Below are 21,619 nucleotides of genomic sequence, written 5' to 3' on the forward strand. Positions count from 1 at the left end.
GGCTTGCAAGCACCCCCTTTTTCCTCCAAACATAACGATGGTCATTATGGCCAAACAGTTATATTTTTGTTTCATCAGACCAGAGGACATTTCTCCAAAAAGTACGATCTTTGTCCCCATGTGCAGTTGCAAACCGGAGTCTGGCTTTTTTATGACGGTTTTGGAGCAGTGGCTTCTTCCTTGCTGAGCGGCCTTTCAGGTTATGTTGATATAGGACTCGTTTTACTGTGGATATAGATACTTTTGTACCTGTTTCCTCCAGCATCTTCACAAGGTCCTTTGCTGTTGTTCTGGGATTGATTTGCACTTTTCGCACCAAAGTACGTTCATCTCTAGGAGACAGAACGCGTCTCCTTCCTGAGCGGTATGATGGCTGCGTGGTCCCATGGTGTTTATACTTGCGTACTATTGTTTGTACAGATGAACGTGGTACCTTCATGCGTTTGAAATTGCTCCCAAGGATGAACCAGACTTGTGGAGGTCTACAATAATTTTTCTGAGGTCTTGGCTGATTTCTTTTGATTTTCCCATGATGTCAAGCAAAGAGGCACTGAGTTTGAAGGTAGGCCTTGAAATACATCCACAGGTACACCTCCAATTGACTCAAATGATGTCAATTAGCCTATCAGAAGCTTCTAAAGCCATGACATCATTTTCTGGAATTTTCAAAGCTGTTTAAAGGCACAGTCAATTTAGTGTATGTAAACTTCTGACCCACTGGAATTGTGATACAGTGAATTATAAGTGAAACAATCTGTCTGTAAACAATTGTTGGAAAAATGACTTGTGTCATGCACAAAGTAGATGTCCTAACCGACTTGCCAAAACTATAGTTTGTTAAAAATATATTTGTGGAGTGGTTGAAAAACGAGTTTTAATGTCTCCAACCTAAGTGTATGTAAACTTCCGACTTCAACTGTATATGGATGCTCAGAGAAGCAACAAACCTTGTTAATGAGTAATTGGAAGGTACAGCTGATAGTCAAGAGTAACTCAAACATGCTGTGGCCATCCATATTTCACCTTGAGAAAAGGCCTTGGCTCTCAGTCCACCCATCGATCATCATTCATACAGCAGACATACTGTAGCACACCGGCATAGCACCAAGGCTGAGTCTCCAATGGCACCATATTCCCTATATAATGCACTACTTTGACCAGAGAGCCCAAGAGCCCTGGTCAAAAGTAGTGCACTGTATAAGGAATAGGGTGCCATTGGGGATATGGTGCCATTTAGGACTCATACCAGTGTCTTTACTCTTTACATGTCAGGGTACTGCATGAGGACATCTGTCTGTCTCCATCCATTACCTCCTGACGGAATGTAACTGAAGGAGCCATGAGGCTGGATGGCATCCCAGCAGAACCTTTCATTGATGTGACATTTACTGTGGAACGGACACAGACCTGGAATAAGAGCTTTACCAAAACCATCTGGGATTTTTAATTTTGCACTTCAAAAATATGTGTATGACTACAGTATCTTACTGAACTACTTTTTAGGGATAAATAGAAGTGAGTCTGTTTTCTACTAAATGTATATCGCAACTCCAAAAGCCAGTGTCCTCTCTCCAGTTTTGGTTAAGAAACAACAATAAAAGAGGAATTGAGTCTTAAAGCTAAGAGAGACACGGGCACACCAGCCATTCCTGTTTAGTGAGACAGCTTGATATAATTAAGAGAGATTGGATGGTCTCTTTAAGTACTTGAATACACACACCCTTCATTCAGAACAAGTCAATAATTGATCAGAGAAGAGTAAAGTTCTATTATGCTCTGTCTTGTTTTATCTTTCTATTGTGTAAGATGAGTCCAATTCCAATATGTGGTTTCTGGAGGCACATGGATAAGAGAAAAGAGACTCTGAGTGCATCCCAAATGGCCCTGGTCAAAGGTAGTGCACTACATAGGGAATAGGGTGCCATTTAGGACACAGTAGAGAGCTTATCACTACAGGACTGTTGATGACTAATGTCACAGAGGAAAAGACAGAGGGCATGTACACATCAGGAGACGCCTGTCTCTATCACAGTACTCAGCATCAGAACACAGTACTCAGCACAATACATTTTTTTGACATTTTAGTCATTTAGCAGACGCTCTTATCCAGAGCGACTTACAGTTAGTGAGTGCATACATTTTCATACTGGCCCCCCGTGGGAAACGAACCCACAACCTTGGCGTTGCAAGCACCTTGCTCTACCAACTGAGCTACACGGGGCTCATTAGGATACACACACCCATGTATGCGGCATGTTTCAGAGGCTACCGCCTGCACACACACACACGCACAAACACACACACACTGCATGCATCCATGAACACACACACCATGCACTGCAGATCTCCAAAAGGTCGACACACACACACACACTCAGCCGTGGGCCACTGCCCAGACTCCTGTCAAGCCAGGCTGCAATCTGCTGATAACTACTGTCACTCACATAGGCTCTGTCTGCATCCCAAATGCCACCCTATTCCCTATATAGTGCACTACTTTTGACCAGGGCCCATAGGAGGCCCACTTTGTCTCAAATGTATAGCTCTGGCCACAGGTAGTTCAATACATAGTGAATAGGGTGCCATTTGAAATAGCCCATACTGTAGTCATGACTTGAGTTTATTGATTCAGGTGGGATAAATGAGGCTAGACGCAATCAGCCTCAACACATTCAAATGGAAATGAGAGCTCATCTCTCCACTCCATACACAAAGAAACATACTGGTGGTATACAATACTGTATACAGCACAGGCACATACCAGTCATAGACAGATAGATTATTATTATTATTATTATTATTATTATAGATAGTGAACCTGGTGCTCAGTGTGTCTGTGTATCTGAATTCAGAAGGCTAATAGAATCCATGGCCATGTCCCAAATGGCATCCTATTCCATAGTGCACTACTATTGACCAGGGCTCAAAGGGCTCTGGTCAAATGTATTGCACTATATAGGGGATTTGGTGCCTTTTGGTATGCGGACATAGTCCATGATCTCAGAGCCAGGGGTCAGGAGGAGCACAAAGCACCTCACTATAACCAGCCAGCTATGATGCTATTGGAGATTAAAATCACTCTCTCGGAAACAGCATATTAAATGCTGCTTTTCACCTAGACTCACCCAATCAGACCAATGCTAGTTTCCCTAGGCAGACGGGTTGCCTCCCACATTAACAATGTTCCGACATACATAATACTGTTGCCCTAGGTCTGGGATTTCTAACACTAGACCAATGCTGAATGCATGGCCAGTATAGGCGCAAAATCGCTCCAAGGTGGTCAGCTGACGAGGTTAAATGCTGCTTTTCACTTAGACTCACCCAACCAGACCAATGCTGAACCACTGTAGATACTGACTGAGAACTGCCATTAATACTGTTATGCATTACAGGACTATTCTATTGTGGATGATCACGACCCTACATCTGAAATCTATTATTAGATCTCATTAATAGGAACGTTATGCCTGTCCCTTCCTGCTTGGAGACTGGAGAAAGAGGACTTTGATGTGATGTGATGTGTGGAGAAAGATGACTGTGATGTTGATACTAATAGTGGTAAGGGTCAAATACAGTTAAGAAGAATGAATCTCCTGCTGGCTGCCCTGAGTCTTAAACACAGTCACTCTATCTAATCTAATAACATTCCAACAAATCACATCAAGTCAAATGTTTTAGTGTATTTCAAACCAATCAATTTATTTCACAGTAAAATGAACACAGACTATCGATAACTTCCATATTCCAGGAGGAAACTGACTCACTCAGTGAAAGTGAAGTATAGGTCTCTTAACCCAGCTATTCCTGTGGCTAAAAGACTGATAGGAGACAAGGTGAAGAATGCTATACTTCCCAGTTCCAACCATCTGTAGTGGTAAAATTACATCAGCGACAGCTGAGACATCTCTGATGACAACTGGTTGCTGGTGACCCCAAGGAAGCACATAGATTTTCACTGACTAATCAGCACTGTCTTTCATGAACTCAACTCTGCTGCAGGTGGTCAGTTGCACTGAATTTACAAACAGAGCTAGATGTTGAAATACTCTCTCTCTCTCTCTCTCTCTCTCTCTCTCTCTCTCTCTCTCTCTCTCTCTCTCTCTCTCTCTCTCTCTCTCTCTCTCTCTCTCTCTCTCTCTCTCTCTCTCTCTCTCTCTCTCTCTCTCTCTCTCTCTCTCTCTCTCTCTCTCTCTCTCTCTCTCTCTCTCAGCGTTCACAGTCACAATGCACCATTGTCTATTAATCTCCCCTAAAGCAGCATGGAATTACAGCAAAGACTCATATTATGACATTATTAATACAGCACAGCACAATACTGTATTAGTACACAGTATTACATTATAACACTATAGTAATAGTGTAATATTAATAGTGTAGTAGTAGTGACAGCATCCTGTAACCAGTCAGACCATACCTATGTTCAGACCATCCTCTGGTAGACTGCCTGTGTCATCACTGCTGATGTCTGATCTCATGCATGCAGGGCTGCCTGCTCTGAGCAAGACCAGGGCTGTGGCCAGCTCCCCTACACACTGACCTGAGATCAGCTGTTAGATTTGTTCAGCTCCCCTAATAGTGCACACTGCAATATACTAGCAGATCTGGGAACAGCTGTTAGCTGTAGTCAGCTCCCACCGTTAATAAGACCTGACTGCAACCCTCAGTCAGACATGCAACCCTTAGGCAGTAGGAACAGCATCAAACACAGTCTACCCAGTAGAGTCAAACATGCACAGCATTCAGAGTGGTCTTCTAGAACCCAACATAACCCAGCACTGCAACAGACTAAAGCACTCCTGGACATCTATAATGTTTGATGCAGGATATGGGGAGGTAGCTAGACAACCCACCCAGTGACATTACCTAACATAACACTGAAACATAACATAATATTATTACCTTACCTTACATAACACTAAAACATAACATAACATCATTATCTAACATAACACTGAAACACAACATAACATCATTACATTACATAACACTGAAACATAACATAACATAACATAATTTCCTAACATACACTCTTAGAAAAAAATGGTTCCAAAAGGGTTCTTCAGCTGTCCCCATAGGAGAACCCTTCTTGGTTTCAGGTAGAACCCAAATGGGTTCTACCTGGAACCAAAAGGGTTCTACCTGGAACCAAAAAGGCTTCTTCAAAGGGTTCTCCTATGCGGACAGTTGAAGAAACATTTTAGTACCTTTCTTTTCTAAGAGCTTAACATTGAAACATAACATAATTTCCTAACATAACACATTGAAACATAACATAAACATAGATAGACATATATGATAAATTCTCCAAAATACAGTAACCTCCTCCAGCTATGAGCCCTGCCCATAGACTGCAGTATTGATGCCCACCTGCCACTGAGCAGAGCAAGCAGCCAGGAGCCAAAATGGAGAGGTGTGTGTGCGTGCATGTGCCATTTCGCACTCACATACAATGCCATTTCCCCCTCTTATGAATAGAAAAGCTACAGCAGCAGCTCAGAGCCGTAGAAGCCAAGTAGTCAATAATCACTGCTGTACCTGTTCTGAGATTCACTGAACTGAGGCACAGATTCCAGACGAGATACTGTAATCAATTATTCAAACACTTCCTTGCATCCATTTGTTGCGATAAATCCTGGACATAGCACTGCACTGCACTACGGCTGGCTGAGGAGAAAGCACAGAGAATACAGAGACAGACAGACAGAGAGAGAGAGGCTGAATGGGAGGATTGTACTCACATGAATTTCCAGGCAGCCTTAGAGAGAAGTGTCAGCATCCAAGTCCACACAGAGAGCTGTCCATTGTTAGAGTCCTACTGTGTTATAACAGAATCCACAGAGAGGACGGCGATTCAGGAATAAAATCGCAAGGTCTGCAGTGTTTGGGAAGAGAAGGAGAGAGAGAGACCGGGAGGGGAAAATAGAAAGGAAGGGAAGGAGGGGCGCGACCCATACAAAGACTGTTGGAGGATTGGCTAGAGAGCAGTGGGAGGAGTTTGGCTGTCCAATGGGATATACTGTATGTAAATTAGATGTAAATGATGTAGAGCATCCTCAGAATGTGATGGAAGGATAAAGACTGTCTGCTGCAATAGGGTGTGACCTGTTTTAAAGCCCGCCCCCTGCCCATAAAAGGACAAAGGATGCTTTTCACTGCTTCCTCTGGTTCCCCTACTGTCTGAATCAGGGTGCTATTTAAGACATAAGGAACACATAGAGAAGCTGTAGAGAAGACAATGGCCAAGCCCTAATGACTGTATTTACCATGAATAAGTATAGTTTCATGGGTAGCCTAATGGTCTAGACAACTAGGATAAAAAGGGGGGGTGAACCAGGATTCCAAACAAGATTCCAAATAATGGATCTAGGGGTTGGAGAAACCCACAGTAGAAATGGCTTATCTTTATGCACAGTCAGTACAGGATGAGAAGTGGAGGGGGTGATGGAGGGAGGAGGGAGGAGATGGAGCGATGTGAAAACAGTAGAGCAGACCAGCTGGGACTTCTATATCCTAAAGGGTGAAAGACAAGAGGGTGGGGTGGTGCTAGGGGTTTGGGGGGTATGGATGGGGGGTACTTGTGGGGTGCAGTGGAGCATGCAAGGCGATGCTTTCAGAAGTGGTGTCTAAAAATACCCCAATCCACACCCAATAAGGCCATCCCTTGTCCCTTTATGGTGCACTACTTTTGACCAGGGCCCATCGGGAAATTAGTGCACTATATAGTGATGCCCTATTTAGGGAAAGAGTGCCATTTGGAACGCAATCCAGGAGCGTCTCTAGTGTTTCAACAACAAAGGCTTTGTGATCCTCACGATTCTTTTGTTCTCTTCCACAGCCATAAAGTACTTCATTAAGGGGTTTAGAAAACTGGTGCATCTAGGTGGAGGAGATAGAAAGAGAGAGAGGGAGTCAAAGGAGAGAGAGAGGAGGGAGATAGGAGGTGATGTGTTTATGCTGACACAGGTGTGGCGGGGGTAAAGAGGGGGAGGAAGGGGTGGAGGAGGGGCGGGGGCGGGCATAGGCGGCCGTCTCAGGGTTGCATTGTAGGAGATGGGGTTGCTATGGAGACTGCATCCAGCCCAGATGGCAGCCAGGCAGACAAGCAGACTCAGCAGCAGCCACAGAAACCAGACTGTACAGTAGATAGCAGAGACAGACTAGCTGCTCCTCCTCTACACATACATGTACTTAACATCTGTGTCCCAAATGGCACCCTATTTCCTATATAGTGTACTACCTCTGGTTGAAAGTGGTACACTATATAGGAAATAGGATCCCATTTGGGACACAAGCATATAATGTTCAAGCAATAACTGTCCTCAGTCATAATGGTAACTCTTATCCACACATCTGTCTGTTTGTTTGCATGCTTATCAAGCGCTTGATTTAGAGCAGGAGGACAGCATTCAATATATACAGTGGCTTGCGAAAGTATTCACCCCCCTTGGCATTTTTCCTATTTTGTTGCCTTACAACCTGGAATTAAAATGGATTTTTGGGGGGTTTGTATAATTTGATTTACACAACATGCCTACCACTTTGAAGATGCAAAATATTTTTTATTGTGAAACAAACAAGAAATAAGACAAAAAAACAGAAAACTTGAGCGTGCATAACTATTCACCCCCCCAAAGTATATACTTTGTAGAGCCACCTTTTGCAGCAATTACAGCTGCAAGTCTCTTGGGGTATGTCTCTATAAGCTTGGCACATCTAGCCACTGGGATTTTTGCCCATTCTTCAAGGCAAAACTGCTCCAGCTCCTTCAAGTTTTTAATGTAGTGTTTTTTAGTGTCTTTTGGTGTTTTTTCATGAGGATCATCACAAAGGTTTATCCAAATAATACATCACGACTCAAGTCACAAACAGTGCCACACTGATGTCCGTTGCCTGGAGAGCCCAGAAGTTCAATAGGTTTAACCCACATTCACTCCTCTCTCCCAGAGATCTCTGCAACACAACAAATTAATCCATTACCCACCCCCTGGGGTCTGCCTGCCTGGCCTAGCTAGGGGTAGGCTGGGGGAGGCAGGGGGTCCCTACGCCTGGTAGAATGGCAGACTGGGGAGCATGAGTACGTGCTGGAGGAGGCAGGGGGGGGGGGGGGGGGGTACATTCTGGGGCTTCATGCTGAGGCAGGGGGTCCTTGGTCCTGGTAGAGCGGCAGGCTAGCTGGGGTAAAGGTGGGTACATCCTTGGGGAGGCAGGTGGAGGCTTGGGTGCCGGGGGCCACATACTGAAGCAGTTTGGGGAGTACTTGTTGGGTCCCTGGCTCTCTCCCTCCATTGTGCTATGCCACCAGGTGCTGGTAGCTTGGGCTGCATCCCAAATGGCACTACTTTTGACAAGGGCCCATAGCCTGGCTCTCTCCAATTCTGAGACTGAGACCTTAATAACTTGGTTTGGGATTAGTGCCGTCCTCCCCTCCATGTAGCTGCCTGCCATTCAGCTGGCTGTGCCTGGCTAAGAGACTGGCTGTCTTTGTAACACTGACCCCAATAAGAGCAATACAATAGTGTTTGGTTGTTTGTATAAGACTACTAAGAGCATACGGGAAATATTCACCATGCTTGTTTTCTTTTCAAAACAGCAAGAGAAGAGGAACACCTTCATAAAAATAAGAAATTACGTGATAAATGTAATACAAAGCACTTCTATTCTTTAACAGTCTGTCCATTAAATTATTTTATCTTAATACTGTGTACTTCTCTTTACAGGCCCTCGTCGCTCTAAATTAATTGAATGTAATTTCTACAGCTCTGTAAATATATCCTCTTGCAATATAATTTAATAGTACTGTATATGGTAAAGATAGTTCCAGTATTTTCCAAGACAAAGATCACATTAGCTCCTCCTACTCAACAGTGGTTTTATTTTGCTATGCATATTCAGTCAGAAGAATACTGATGTAAATATATTACTATTATTAAAGACATTGGTAAACATATTACAGTAAGTGCCATGCTCTTCTCTGGGGGAATATGAGGTGGTAGAATAAATAAACAGTGATTTGTTGGTGGCCTACAGCAGTGGCTCTCAACCCTTTGCGGTTACTGTACCACCAATTTAATTTTACTCTGCCCGGAGTACCCCTGAAGTACCCCCTCATGTGCATTTTACCAGTAGTCCTATGGTCTTTTGAGTTTTCTTAAGTACCCCTGTGGATAGGCCAAGTACCCCTAGGGGTCCTAGTACCCCTGGTTGGGAACCACTGGCCTACAAGCACACTTCATGTGGCGTTGTTATCTCACTCTGCCACCTAGTGGAATAAAGTTCACACTGCTCTTTTGGACAAATTCTCCCAGTCCCAACAGATCATTATTTTCCACTTCAAATCCACTTCAACAATCCCCTTGAATTAAACCTTTATAAAATCAATGGATGGATGGATATACATATATTTAATAGTCCATAGGGCCAGGTCCATAGAACAATGTAACATCTGTCTGAGTAGTCTGAATCTGTATTAATAGATGAATCAGGAGTCTATAGCACATCTAGGGTCTATATCCTTGTTGTTAGCAAGGCTTGCTCTTCTTTCCCAGGCATTCAAAGAAGGACATGAATCCATAGCAGTCTGGTTTGGGTTTCGGGCTCAGGGCTTGTCCAGGACATACTCCTTTGTCCGATTCTCCTGGTTCAGCTCTATGTGTGTAGGTCTCTCTGCTGACACTCTTGGACACAAGGTCTTGGACACAAGATTCCTCACTTTGGCCTGCTCCTCTCTCCCAGGCGTTTAAAGAAAGACATGAATCCATTGCCCTCTGAAGATTTGGGCTTTGGGCTCTTAGAGGGGTTAGCCATATTGTGTTTGGGGCTCTGAGGAGGGTCAGCCTGTTTGGGTTTCTGGGAGACAAGTGTCTGGAGAGGGGTGGGAGAAAACTCCTTTATCTCCTCATCCTGGTTGTGGTTCAGTTCTAGGTGTAAGGGGGGAGGTTTTGTCTTGACTATAGAGGAGCTCTTATCTTGGTTCAGCTCTCCTAGCTCCATGTGTGTAGGTCTCTCTGCTGCTGACAAGCTGTTGGACACCTTGTCCTGCTGGGCACCAGATGTCTCAGAGTGGTGAGGGATGGTGACTCCCGCCAAGCCTCTGTTTTCAGAGTCCCTGGGAATGTTGAGACTTGCTGTCAAGACTTTGTGTTTTGACATGGGGCTCTTAGACTCCAGGTCTTGGACACAAGACTTCTCAGAGTGGCCAGGGAGGTTGGTGAGGTTGGGTCCTCCAGAGGCTCTGTGTTTCGAGGACATCATACCAGTGTCTACTGACTTCATCCTCCCTGTGACCCCCAGAGTAGGAGTAGGAGTAGTAGGAAAAGTGAACAGATCATCTTCCTCCTCTTCCTCAGTAGGAGGGGCTTTAGGGGGGAGGGTGAGGGTGTGTCTTCGGGAGAGTATTCCCTTGGGGGAGAGGTGAGGGTTGAGGAGGTATCTAGCCAGGCTCTCGCTGCCTCTACATGCATCCCCCAGCAGCCGCTGTCTGTCTTCTTGGAAGGTCCTCTGGTGAGGGGAGGTGGAGGAGGAGGTGATGGTGGTGATGGTGGAGGATGTAGCATTAGTGGTCGTAGCGTTGGGTGATCTTGTGAAGGTGGAGGTGTTAGTATTATTGGTGGCATTAGGAGACTTCTGCTGCTCCGGGACATACTCTCCAGATGAAAGACTACCACGGCTGCTCTGATACCTCAGAACCTTCCTGGACACTTCACGCAACTTCTGGGCTTCTTCCTCATTTCCCTCCTCCTCCTCTTCCTCCTTGTCCTTCATCGTCACTGAGATGGGTCTACCTGTGGAGGGGCAGGAGGAGGAGCTGCTGCTACCGGTTCTCCTGGTTGGCTGTGTAGAACCAGAACTAGAACCTCTGTGGTTCTGTTCTGGTTTCTTAGGGTTCTGCTGTGTCTCCTCAGGATGTGGAACCATGTTCTCCTTCCGGTTCCTTTTGCTGTGGGACTGGTCCTTCTGGTCGCTCTGAGAGGTCCCAGTCAGGTCTCTGGCTGAGTTCCACTCATTTTCCTTACACACCTCCGTGGCCTTGACAGAACCTTGGTTTCTCATTTCTGCCGAGGGGATGTTTGCTTGAATGGGGACCTCTGATAGGCTGCTACTGGTGGGGGAGGGCGTGCCCAAGCCTCTTTTCCTTTGGGACACACGACTGGTCAGGAGCCTAAATCAAATCAAATCAAACTTTACTCAAAGTACACATGAATGTCATAACATACTTTTACAGAAAAAAATTAAAACGCAATACAAAAATAAAAACACTAAATAACAGATTATATTTCAAAAGAGAAGTATGACTAACTTCCGTAGTACGGACTCCAGGGCCACACCCTCCATGTCCTTGTCCCGTATGGAGCAGGTGGCAGTGGAACGGCGTTTAGCAGCATTAGCATCACTCAGAAGTCTGTCTCTGGTTCTCCTCTTCACCTCTGCCACCTCACGATCACAGTTCTCCTACACACAGATACATACAATAACACACGTTAGGGAGCCAGAGACAGTGAACACTGGACTCTACCAAGAAAGCAGGGAAGGCTAAAGAGAAAACAGTAACTACAGAGACACTCAATGAAGACAAAAGCCAGCCAAAAGTCCTCACACAGAAAAGAGTGAGATGGAGATCAATGCTCCCAAGCGGGCCAAGATGTCAGTCAGTAAATCAGAGAGCATAAAATAATAGTATGCAAAAGGAGTATATACACTACTTTCTAAACCGTTTTTTACCTGGATGGCCCTCAGGAACTTCGCACAGAAAGAGTTGAAGATGGAGCAGCATTCATCCAGTCTGAACTTGCTGGGGTCTTCACAGAAGTACTCAGCCACTGAGTCACTGACTGAACCCAGCGACAGCAGAGAGAGCTCAGTCTCAGCCAGACGACACTCTGCTTCCTTCAGGGGACCACACACAGAACAGAAATAACTAAGTCTGTGTCCCAAATGGCACCCTATTCCCCAATAGGGTCGCAGACTACATTTCTGAACATACAGGGGACCACACACATCAATAACCTCATCACTGGTCCTAGAGTTGTAGATTCACCACCAGAGGTTATTAAGGCTATAACAAGGGCCCAGAGTTGTTCCTGGTCAGGTTTTGTGGTCAGGCGAAACTTGTGGCCCTGGAAACATTACATAGGTATACAGTATAGGGGAAGGTAGCGATACAAGATCTGAAAGGCATGGAGAATACACAGGCAGGCTACCTCACCTTCAGAAAGTCCTCCATCTGAGCCTGTAGCTCCTCCTGTTTCTGCGCCTCCTCCTTCGCCTCCTTTACTTTCTTCACCTCTCTCTGAAACTCACTCTCTATGTCCTCCTTATGGATCCTACAGGGGGGCAGAACACAAATATCAATCATTCAATACAGAAAAGCACAATCATTACAATAGAATACCTTATTGTGGGGCAAACAGCAATATTACAGATATTGTTGAAGTGCGTAAGACACTGTGTATCTGTACCTTGCTGCATCGGCGATGTGTGTGAGTTTGTCTGGGAATTTCAGCAGGGCCACATCAACTTTCTGAGCTTGCTATAATCGACATAAACATGAACAACTATTGCATCAGAGAAAAACAAGATTCTAGATAAAGGATAAGCTTTAAATAAGGGTTCTCCTTACCATAACTACATAGTGCATGAGGTTCATGCCTGGTTTGTTGGCCCTTGTGTCCACTAGTTTCAGTAGCGATGCCATCCTGAAGCCGATGGCACTGCCAGCATAGCCACCCTGTGGACAAGAGAGAGACAGTCAGTCAGGCTGACAAATTAACCTATTTTTGTTGGGCTTACTCAAAGCTTCAGATGCTAACAATTTAGTTTACACCATAGATAAAGGTATACAGTATATAATATCATCTATGATATCATTGTTCTCCACTCACAGCGTTCATGTAGTTTCCGGTCTTCAGCACCAGGCGGATCACAGAGTGTAGGTCGTCACTCTCTAACAGCTCTGGAGGACAGACAGACAGACAGACAGACAGACAGACAGACAGACAGACAGACAGACAGACAGACAGACAGACAGACCGATGAGACAGTTGAGCTTTAGTACAGATACACATTGGCCTTATTAAGATCCAGATCACATGCAGATGCAAACTTTACCTTTTCCAGCTGTGATCATGGTAGCGATGGATTGTTTCATTTCATCCATGAGTGGGAAAAACTCTTCTTTGAGAACTAAACTGTTGAGGCGCTCCTCATAACTAACAGAAAGGGCAAGAATAATTATTCATATTCTATAACACAACTGGCATTCAAGACTTAGAAAACACAAAACTGTACAAAACGGTGAATTAGATGTTTGTAGACGGTTCAACACACACACACACACACACACACACACACACACACACACACACACACACACACACACACACACTCACCTGGGAACCTTGATAAGTAGCACCATAAACAGGTCTGCTTCAGGAAGAGCTGACTGGTCCCCTTTAAACCCAACTAGTTGCTTCACCTGCACACACACAACAGGTAACAATCTTAGTAAGACACAGCATTACGGTAAGGGTTGTAACTTGGGAGAACGCTGTTATAACTGTCTCTCAAGCTAAATATGATCAGTTCACTGTGGTAGTTAGCATCAACAATGGCGGCAAGCTAGCGGCAATCCTCAGCTCACCCAATGGTGGTCGAACTGGAGTTTGCCCTATGCGGAACACGGGTGTCAAAGCGACAGTGGCCTGATCTATGCTTGCCTACTGGGAAAGGCTGTGTGAAGTACTGTACCTCTTCTTTCTCTGGCAGCAGCTTACACAGCTCCTTCAGTTTACCTGTCCCAAATTTCAGGCCGTTTCCTGAACTGATGTCCTTGATCATGTCCCCTACAGGCCTGGGGAGAGACACAGACACTGATCAGTTACTGTATCATAACCAACATAACTTTGGAAACTTCATCGACTGATTCATCCACTAGGTTCTCATAGGGGACTAGTCAAGGAGAAGAGCTGTGATTCATTCATCTCCAACTAAACAAAGTGGTTATTTTTCTGAATTACTCATGCTCTAGGGTTGGGTCTCTAAATGTGTTACTCATTTCCTCTGTGCCATGTTTCTTTAAGCCTGGTAAGCAAGGCTCCTTCTTTCCCCATTGGTTGAACACCCTCTTACTGCATTTTTCCACATAGCCAACCATAGACAAGCCCTTACCTGCTACACATATACACCTACTACAGCTGAACTGGAACAATGTTCTCTTTCCTCAGAAGCACAATAACAAAAACGCTGACACAAAAATACATTTAACAGAAAACAGAAAAGTGCATCCATAAATGGATGTTAAAAATAAATGTAATAACAAAACATTGAGATGATAAGGCTTTTATGTCTTACAGCTGTATGCCTTATTGCTTTTTGATTTTTCTGTCAGCGAGAACAGTACAATCTTCAGGAAATTAGGCACTGTAGCCAATGGCATGTAGTAATATTGTAATATATAACACAGTCATACTGTGGGCCTACAGAGAAAATCGTTTAGCAACACATTAATGCAATTTTTCAATAGTTAATCTGTGGAATGACCTGGTTGCACTGTTCCTGCATTAGTGTTATCATGTGGAGCCGACCTGTTGGGACAAGCTGTTGTACCTCAGACACACAGAGCTGGGAATGTCAAGCAGCCTAGCCTCAGGACTATCTGGCCTTGCTGTCCCAAATTACACCCTATTCCCTATATAATGGACTACTTTTGAGCAGAGCCTTATGGGGTCAAAAGTAGTGCACTATAGGGAATAGGGTATCATTTGAGATGCAACCACTGTGTGTTCTTTAACCTGAAACACGTGGCTCTGACAAACCCTCCACACCTTCAGTTTACGAACGAGTCCCAAATGGCACCCTTTTCCCTATATAGTGTACTAATTTTGTTCAGACTCTGGTCAAAAGTAGTGCACTATATAGGGAATAGGGTGCCATTTGGAATGTAGACTATCTTTGCCTCTCTCTGACACACCTCTTGAACTGTTTCAGGAAGATCCCAACGTTCATGCTCCTCTTTGAGTTTAGTATGGAGACCTGTTGGTGGTGGGACACATAGGCATGAAGACATCAGTTAGTCAATAAATAATAGAACACACAAACGCACAAACATCAGTTGGTCATAACAGAACACACATACGCACACAGACACACACACACACATGAAGACATCAGTAGGTCAATAACAGGCGTTGAGTTTATCAGGAGCTTAGCATTTAGCTTAAACACTGCCTTCTTCTTTATAACAAATACATCCTCATTCCCAAACAACTGATTCTGAAGGTTAAGGTTTTACCGGTTTGATTGACTTGTTTTTGAGAGCCCATGATAAGCCATTCCTAAGTATTGCTCCTCTATCCTGAGTTAGAAACAGGGACAGGTAAGAGACTAAAGGCCAGTTTCAATAGCTCCACATTTGACCTTTATTGAACTGCCAAGGTAGTCTAAATGTGACAGCAGGGTGGTTTCACTAGCAAACAACAAGACACAAAAGTAGAGGATCAAAAATAGGTTTGTTAATATGACAATAGCATTGTATACCTGGACAATGATTCACAACAGTTCTGTAAAATCCCGACCGACACCTACAGAAAGGGAAGTACTGTATCTTAACTGAACCCACAGCCCAGTTCATTGTTATAGAGGTAGCAGTGAATACTGGTATACAATACATAAAAGTATCAACTGTATGGCAACAATTTGCAAATATTCGTGGTTAATTTACTCTCCCTGGGTAAACTGATGAAGAATAGTTAGGGTATATTGACTCCACCCACCCTTCAGTTCATACATCAAAGGATTCCAGGATGAAACACCACTGCATAAACATCCAATGTTTGTTAAGCAGAGGAACATTAAGAGGAGCATGTCATAGTTCCAATAAGCCATAAAATATCACACATGAAAAAGGGAAATGCATACATAGTAAAATGATGGTCATTAATTTAGTTGAATTGTGTTGCTTAGTCTAAATTTTTTAGTGTGTGGAACTAGTGCTTTATCTAGAAATCAGATTAGATAACCTCTGCTGGTGAACTCATGTTGCTTGCACAGTGCAAATATTTATAATCAATCTATTTTCTGAGAGTTTAGTCAAATCAAGCACCCTAGCAGTTGGCATTCAAATTATGTTATAGACTTGATAGGTATGTGGACAGAAAGGGAAGACAACCTTCCAGTTACAACATGTTAATGAATCATATAAAAAGAGATTAGGGTAGAATTGTCTCCAAGCTTCGCTCACGCTAATTGGTTTGTTTTGAACACAACATTTTCACTAATACATCGTTGCTTCCTGATGTACTTGAGTTTAATCCAAGTGAGGTGCACCGAGAATCTTGCTAGAGCCACACCAAGAGAGAGGCTGCTTCCCAATTGGCACCATATTCCCTTTATAGTGTACTACCTTTAACCAGGGCCTAGACCAAAAAAAGTACCATCATGGAGACAAACAGGAACCATGGGCTGATGGAATTGATCTATTTCCCAACCTCCATCTAGCTACCTTAACCGTAACCCTAACCCTGGCCCCTATGACTACATGACTGAGCCTGTTACAACAGAAAGGCTGTAGGAAAACAACACATACACCCCAACTCCACAACACACACTCCCTGAGAAAATCAATCAGGGTCTAAAGAACACATGTCAAAATATCCAATATCTTAGGTGGTAAACAGAACAAATATTCGGTCACTCGTCTACTCCCAGAAAGTATAGCTGCTCCAAACAAACTCTCAGGTGAGAAATCATGAGCAAGAGAAGAATGACAGGATTTTGCCATTGGAGAGGCCTTGGCTGGGACCAGATAGGATATGTATGCTTCGCACACTTATCTGATCAAGGAGCAAAATAGCTGATGTGGTTCCAGCTGATGTGGTACCTCTTGAACTCTCCTACTCAACTCCAACTGACACACTTCTCTCCAACTGCAAGTATCAAGCTAGAGAAGTGCTTCCTGGTACAGAAGGTTAGGTCAACTCACCACTTCTGTGCCCTGGCTGTTGGTTGGCTTGCCTCTGAGACTCTGTCTGTTCATAGCCTTTTGTCCCTGTCCCTGCTGCTGGCTGTGACTGAACAGCTCCTCAATCCTCTGAGTGTCCAGCTCATACCCTCCCAGGGTCTTCTCTTCCGTCCAGATGTTGTGTTTGCCCACCACCACGTGTTTGGGGATTGCATCCCAGTTGAAGTTACGCATCTTGGAGCCGCTGAACTGGTGGCCTCTGGATAGCCCGAAGCCCATGCCAGGGGGAGGAGGGGGGCCTGGGGGAGGGGGGCCTGGGGGAGGGGGGCCGGGGGGAGGAGGTGGGGGGGCAAGGGGAGGTGGTGGAGGAGGCGGAGGAGGGGGAGGAGGAGGAGGAGGAGGAGGAGGAGGAGGTGGTGGAGCGATTGCCGATTCCATCTTTAGTTTAAAGGAATTAGATGGACCAAGGATCAGGAACAGATCATGGTCTCATTATGGCTTCATAATCACCTCCATTTCGTACACATAAGGCGTGTTCTTCGATTAGTGTTGAATATCAGTTATTGAAGAGGGTGATATAATCCTTCTCCTTGATTGATTCCTCCTGTAAAGAAACAATGGTACCGGTAGACTTTTAACACAGAATGGTAGGCATGCAACATAAATGACTTCCCTATACTGTATTGCCCAGAACAGAACAAGCCTCGTGACAATTGTGGCTAAAGTGCTCAAATGAGACACCATATCAAATGCTACATTCAAAAGACATTGAAAGCAGCCTAATGATAAAATACGTGTATGAATTTACAAATCAAAAGAATACATCCACCAGAAAAACTGAATACAGTAGGCTACCTATTTTTATCAGGTTTTCTCTTTATGCTACTAATGTGTTATAAGTAAGGGAAGAGGACTCTGTAGCCTACCTTATCTGCTCGATATGCAACGTTCCACCAAGAGTAAAAACAATTTCGAAACACCAAAAACTACCATGAGTTAGTCCGCTGTCTTCCTCTTCAAACTTCAACATCAGAGGTGTGAATTGAGTTTGCTACTACCACTGGTCCGCTCTTGGCGCTGTAACGTTTACACTAGATAACACAGCCACAAAGTCAGGTTCAACAGCCACATAGTCAAAATTTACAAAAAAAATTGTGTTAATTTAAGGTTAGGGTTAGGCATAATGGTAGCAGTGGGGTTAAGGTTAGGGATAAGGTTAGGTTTAAAATCAGATTTTAAGAAGATCAATTGTAGAAATGGGCGGGGTTTTCCATAATTATGACTTTGTGACTGTGTTAACTAGTGACGACCGCAGTGTCAGAGGAGAAGGAAAAGCATGTCGCAACTTTACCTGCCTCCGGTCTGAGTCCAACGATGTATATAAGCCCTGGATTGCAATTGAGAGGCTTTGAAGCATCCGGTCGGCCATATTGCCACTCCCCTGTAGATCAGTCCTCCATAGGAACGAATTAAATTCTATAGTATTTCAATTACAATTTTCAAGGACAGAATGACATGTATTTAGAATGTTGTTGTTCTAGTGGGGACAGTGACATTAGTCATCTAAAAAAAATGTACTTTAAGGAAACATTTTATATATCTATATAAAGTACCAGTCAAAAGTTTGGACACACCAACTCATTCAAGGGTTTTTCTTTATTTTTACAATTTTTTACATTGTAGAATACTAGTGAAGACATCAAAACTATGAAATAACACATATGGAATTATGTAGTAACCATAAAAGTGTTAAACAAATCAAAATATATTTTATATTTGAGATTCTTCAAATAGCCACCCTTTGCCTTGATGACAGCTTTGCACACTCTTGGCATTCTCTCAACCAGCTTCACCTGGAATGCTTTTTCCAACAGTCTTGAAGGAGTTCCCACATATGCTGAGCACTTGTTGGCTGCTTTTCCTTCACTCTGCCGTCCGACTCATCCCAAACCATCTCAACTGGGTTGAGGTCGGGGGATTGTGGAGGCCAGGTCATCTGATGCAGCACTCCATCACTCTCCTTCTTGGTAAAATAGCCGTTACACAGCCTGGAGGTGTGTTGGGTCATTGTCCTGTTGAAAAACAAATGACAGTCCCACTAAGTCCAAACCAGATGGGATGGCGTATCACTGCAGAATGCTGTGGTAGCCATTCTGGTTAAGTGTGCCTTGAATTCTAAATAAATCACAGACAGCATCACCAGCAAAGCACCCCCAAACCATAGCACCTCCTCCTCCATGCTTTACGGTGGGAAATACACATGCGGAGATCATCCGTTCACCCACACCGCGTCTCACAAAGACACAGCGGTTGGAACCAAAAATCTCAAATTTGGACTCCAGATCAAAGGACACATTTCCACCTGGTCTAATGTCCATTGCTCATGTTTCTTGTCCCAAGCTGGTCTCTTCTTATTATTGGTGTCCTTTAGTAGTGGTTTCTTTGCAGCGATTCGACCATGAAGGCCTGATTCACACAGTCCCCTCTGAACAGTTGATGTTGAGATGTGTCTGTTACTTGAACTCTGTGAAGCATTTATTTGGGCTGCAATTTCTGAGGCTGGTAACTTGAATGAACTTATCCTCTGCAGCAGAGGTAACTCTGGGTGTTCCATTCCTGTGGCGGTCCTCATGAGAGCCAGTTTCATCATAGCGCTTGATGGTTTTTGCGACTGCACTTGAAGGAACTTTCAAAGTTCTAGACATTTTCCGTATTGACTGACCTTCATGTCTTAAAGTAATGGACTGTCATTTCTCTTTGCTTATTTGAGCTGTTCTTGACATAATATGGACTTGGTCTTTTACCAAATAGTGCTATCTTCTGTATACCCCCCTACAACTGATTGGCACAACACAACTGATTGGCTCAAACGCATTAAGAAGGAAAGAAATTCCACAAATAAACTTTTAAGAAGGCACACCTGTTAATTTAAATGCATTCCAGGTGATTACCTCATGAAGCTGGTTGATAGAATGCCAAGAGTGTGCTAAGCTGTCATCAAGGCAAAGGGTGACTATTTGAAGAATCTCAAATATAAAATATATTTTGATTTGTTTAACACTTCTTTGGTTACTACATGATTCCATATGTGTTATTTCATAGTTTTGATGTCTTCACTATTATTCTACAATGTAGAAAATAGTACAAATAAAGAAAAACCCTTGAATGAGTAGGTGTGTCCAAACTTTTGACTGGTAGTGTATATATATATTTTTATGTTTAGCTCAGATAATATAATTTAAAAGTATGCATTAAGGTGTCTGTAATATAATACATGTGGCAAAAAGAATGTAGATATTAATAAATGCATTTCTATACCTTCCAAAATATTGGAGTGCCAAGATGGAGGTACGGTGGTTTCAACACAGTGCCCCCTATCAGTCTTCTAGTGTATATATACATTATTGACTGAGCTAGACACCCCTTAACTGCCATATTCCATTCTGATGGCAGTACTGTAAAATCTGTGCTGTGTCTGGCCTCCCAAATGTGTCAGTTTACAGTAGGCCTAGTGTTCTTACTGAATTATTACAAAGTTTTACTTGATATAATCCAGTAAAATGTAAACAGTGTGAAACTGGTCATATGCGATGTACAAGTAGGCAGTGGTGGAAAAAGTATCCAATTGTCATACTTGAGTAAAAGTAATGATACCTTAATAGAAAATGACTCAAGTGAAAATGAAAGTCACCCAGTAAAATACTACTTGAGTAAAAGTCTAAAAGTATTTGGTTTTAAATATAGTTAAGTATCAAAAGTAAATGTAGATGCTAAAATATACTTAAGTATAAAATGTAAAAGTATGAATAATTTAAAATTCCTTATATTAAGCAAACCAGATGGCATAATATACAGTACCAGTCAAAAGTTTGGACACACCTACTCACTCAAGGGTTTTTCTTTATTTGTACTATTTTCTACATTGTAGAATAATCGTGAAGACATCAAAACTATGATATAACACATATGGAATCGTGTAGTAACCAAAAAAGTGTTAAACAAATCAAAATATATTTTATATTTGAGATTCTTCAAATAGCCACCCTTTGCCTTGACGACAGCTTTGCACACTCTTGGCATTCTCTCAACCAGCTTCACCTGGAATGCTTTTTCCAACAGTCTTGAAGGAGTTCCCATATATGCTGAGCACTTGTTGGCTGCTTGTCCTTCACTCTGCCGTCCGACTCATCCCAAACCATCTCAATTGGGTTGAGGTCGGGGGATTGTGGAGGCCAGGTCATCTGACGCAGCACTCCATCACTCTCCTTCTTGGTAAAATAGCCGTTACACAGCCTGGAGGTATGGTGGGTCATTGTCCTATTGAAAAACAAATGACAGTCCCACTAAGCCCAAACCAGATGGGATGGCGTATTGCTGCAGAATGCTGTGGTAGCCATGCTGGTTAAGTGTGCCTTGAATTCTAAATAAATCACAGACAGTGTCACCAGCAAAGCACCCCCACACCATAACACCTCCTCCTCCATGCTTTACGGTGGGAAATACACATGCAGAGATCATCCGTTCACCCACACCGCGTCTCACAAAGACACAGCGGTTGGAACCAAAAATCTCAAATTTGGACTCCAGACCAAAGGACAAATTTCCACCACGTCTAATGTCCATTGCTCGTGTTTCTTGTCTCAAGCAGGTCTCTTCTTATTA

At 43.5% G+C, this 21,619-nt stretch overlaps 2 protein-coding genes across 2 annotated transcripts; both read right to left on the reverse strand.

The window, feature by feature from the left end:
* Positions 1–7,550: 7,550 nt before the first annotated feature.
* On the reverse strand, positions 7,551–13,470 carry LOC311106048 (uncharacterized protein). The gene is made up of 9 exons (XM_084148327.1): positions 13,389–13,470; positions 13,108–13,208; positions 12,882–12,952; positions 12,620–12,727; positions 12,459–12,529; positions 12,206–12,323; positions 11,722–11,886; positions 11,300–11,451; positions 7,551–11,161 (listed from the first exon to the last, which is right to left on the reverse strand). Exons 1-9 carry the CDS (start codon positions 13,412–13,414, stop codon positions 9,709–9,711), a joined length of 2,265 nt encoding a protein of 754 aa, XP_084004453.1. The 5' UTR covers positions 13,415–13,470; the 3' UTR covers positions 7,551–9,708.
* A 1,925-nt stretch (positions 13,471–15,395) lies between these two features.
* On the reverse strand, positions 15,396–17,996 carry LOC311106049 (uncharacterized protein). The gene is made up of 2 exons (XM_084148328.1): positions 17,884–17,996; positions 15,396–17,561 (listed from the first exon to the last, which is right to left on the reverse strand). The coding sequence occupies exon 2, from the start codon at positions 17,393–17,395 to the stop codon at positions 16,970–16,972; it is 426 nt and encodes a 141-aa protein (XP_084004454.1). The 5' UTR covers positions 17,396–17,561; positions 17,884–17,996; the 3' UTR covers positions 15,396–16,969.
* Positions 17,997–21,619: the final 3,623 nt, after the last annotated feature.

This window comes from Coregonus lavaretus, assembly GCF_964263955.1.
Source record: "Coregonus lavaretus genome assembly, chromosome: 30".
NCBI classification, from domain to species: Eukaryota; Metazoa; Chordata; class Actinopteri; order Salmoniformes; family Salmonidae; genus Coregonus; species Coregonus lavaretus.

Bases quoted from the DNA above. Each gene is read 5' to 3' on its own strand.
- LOC311106048 (XM_084148327.1), bottom strand. From the start codon at position 13,414: ATGGTGCTACTTATCAAGGTTCCCAG. The intron at 12,324-12,458 runs GTACAGATACAC...GCCCCCCTGTAG, and splicing joins CACATCGCCGATGCAGCAAG to GATCCATAAGGAGGACATAG. The intron at 11,452-11,721 runs GTAAAAAACGGT...ATCTGTGTGTAG, and splicing joins AGTTCCTGAGGGCCATCCAG to GAGAACTGTGATCGTGAGGT.
- LOC311106049 (XM_084148328.1), bottom strand. From the start codon at position 17,395: ATGGAATCGGCAATCGCTCCACCACCTCCTCCTCCTCCTCCTCCTCCT.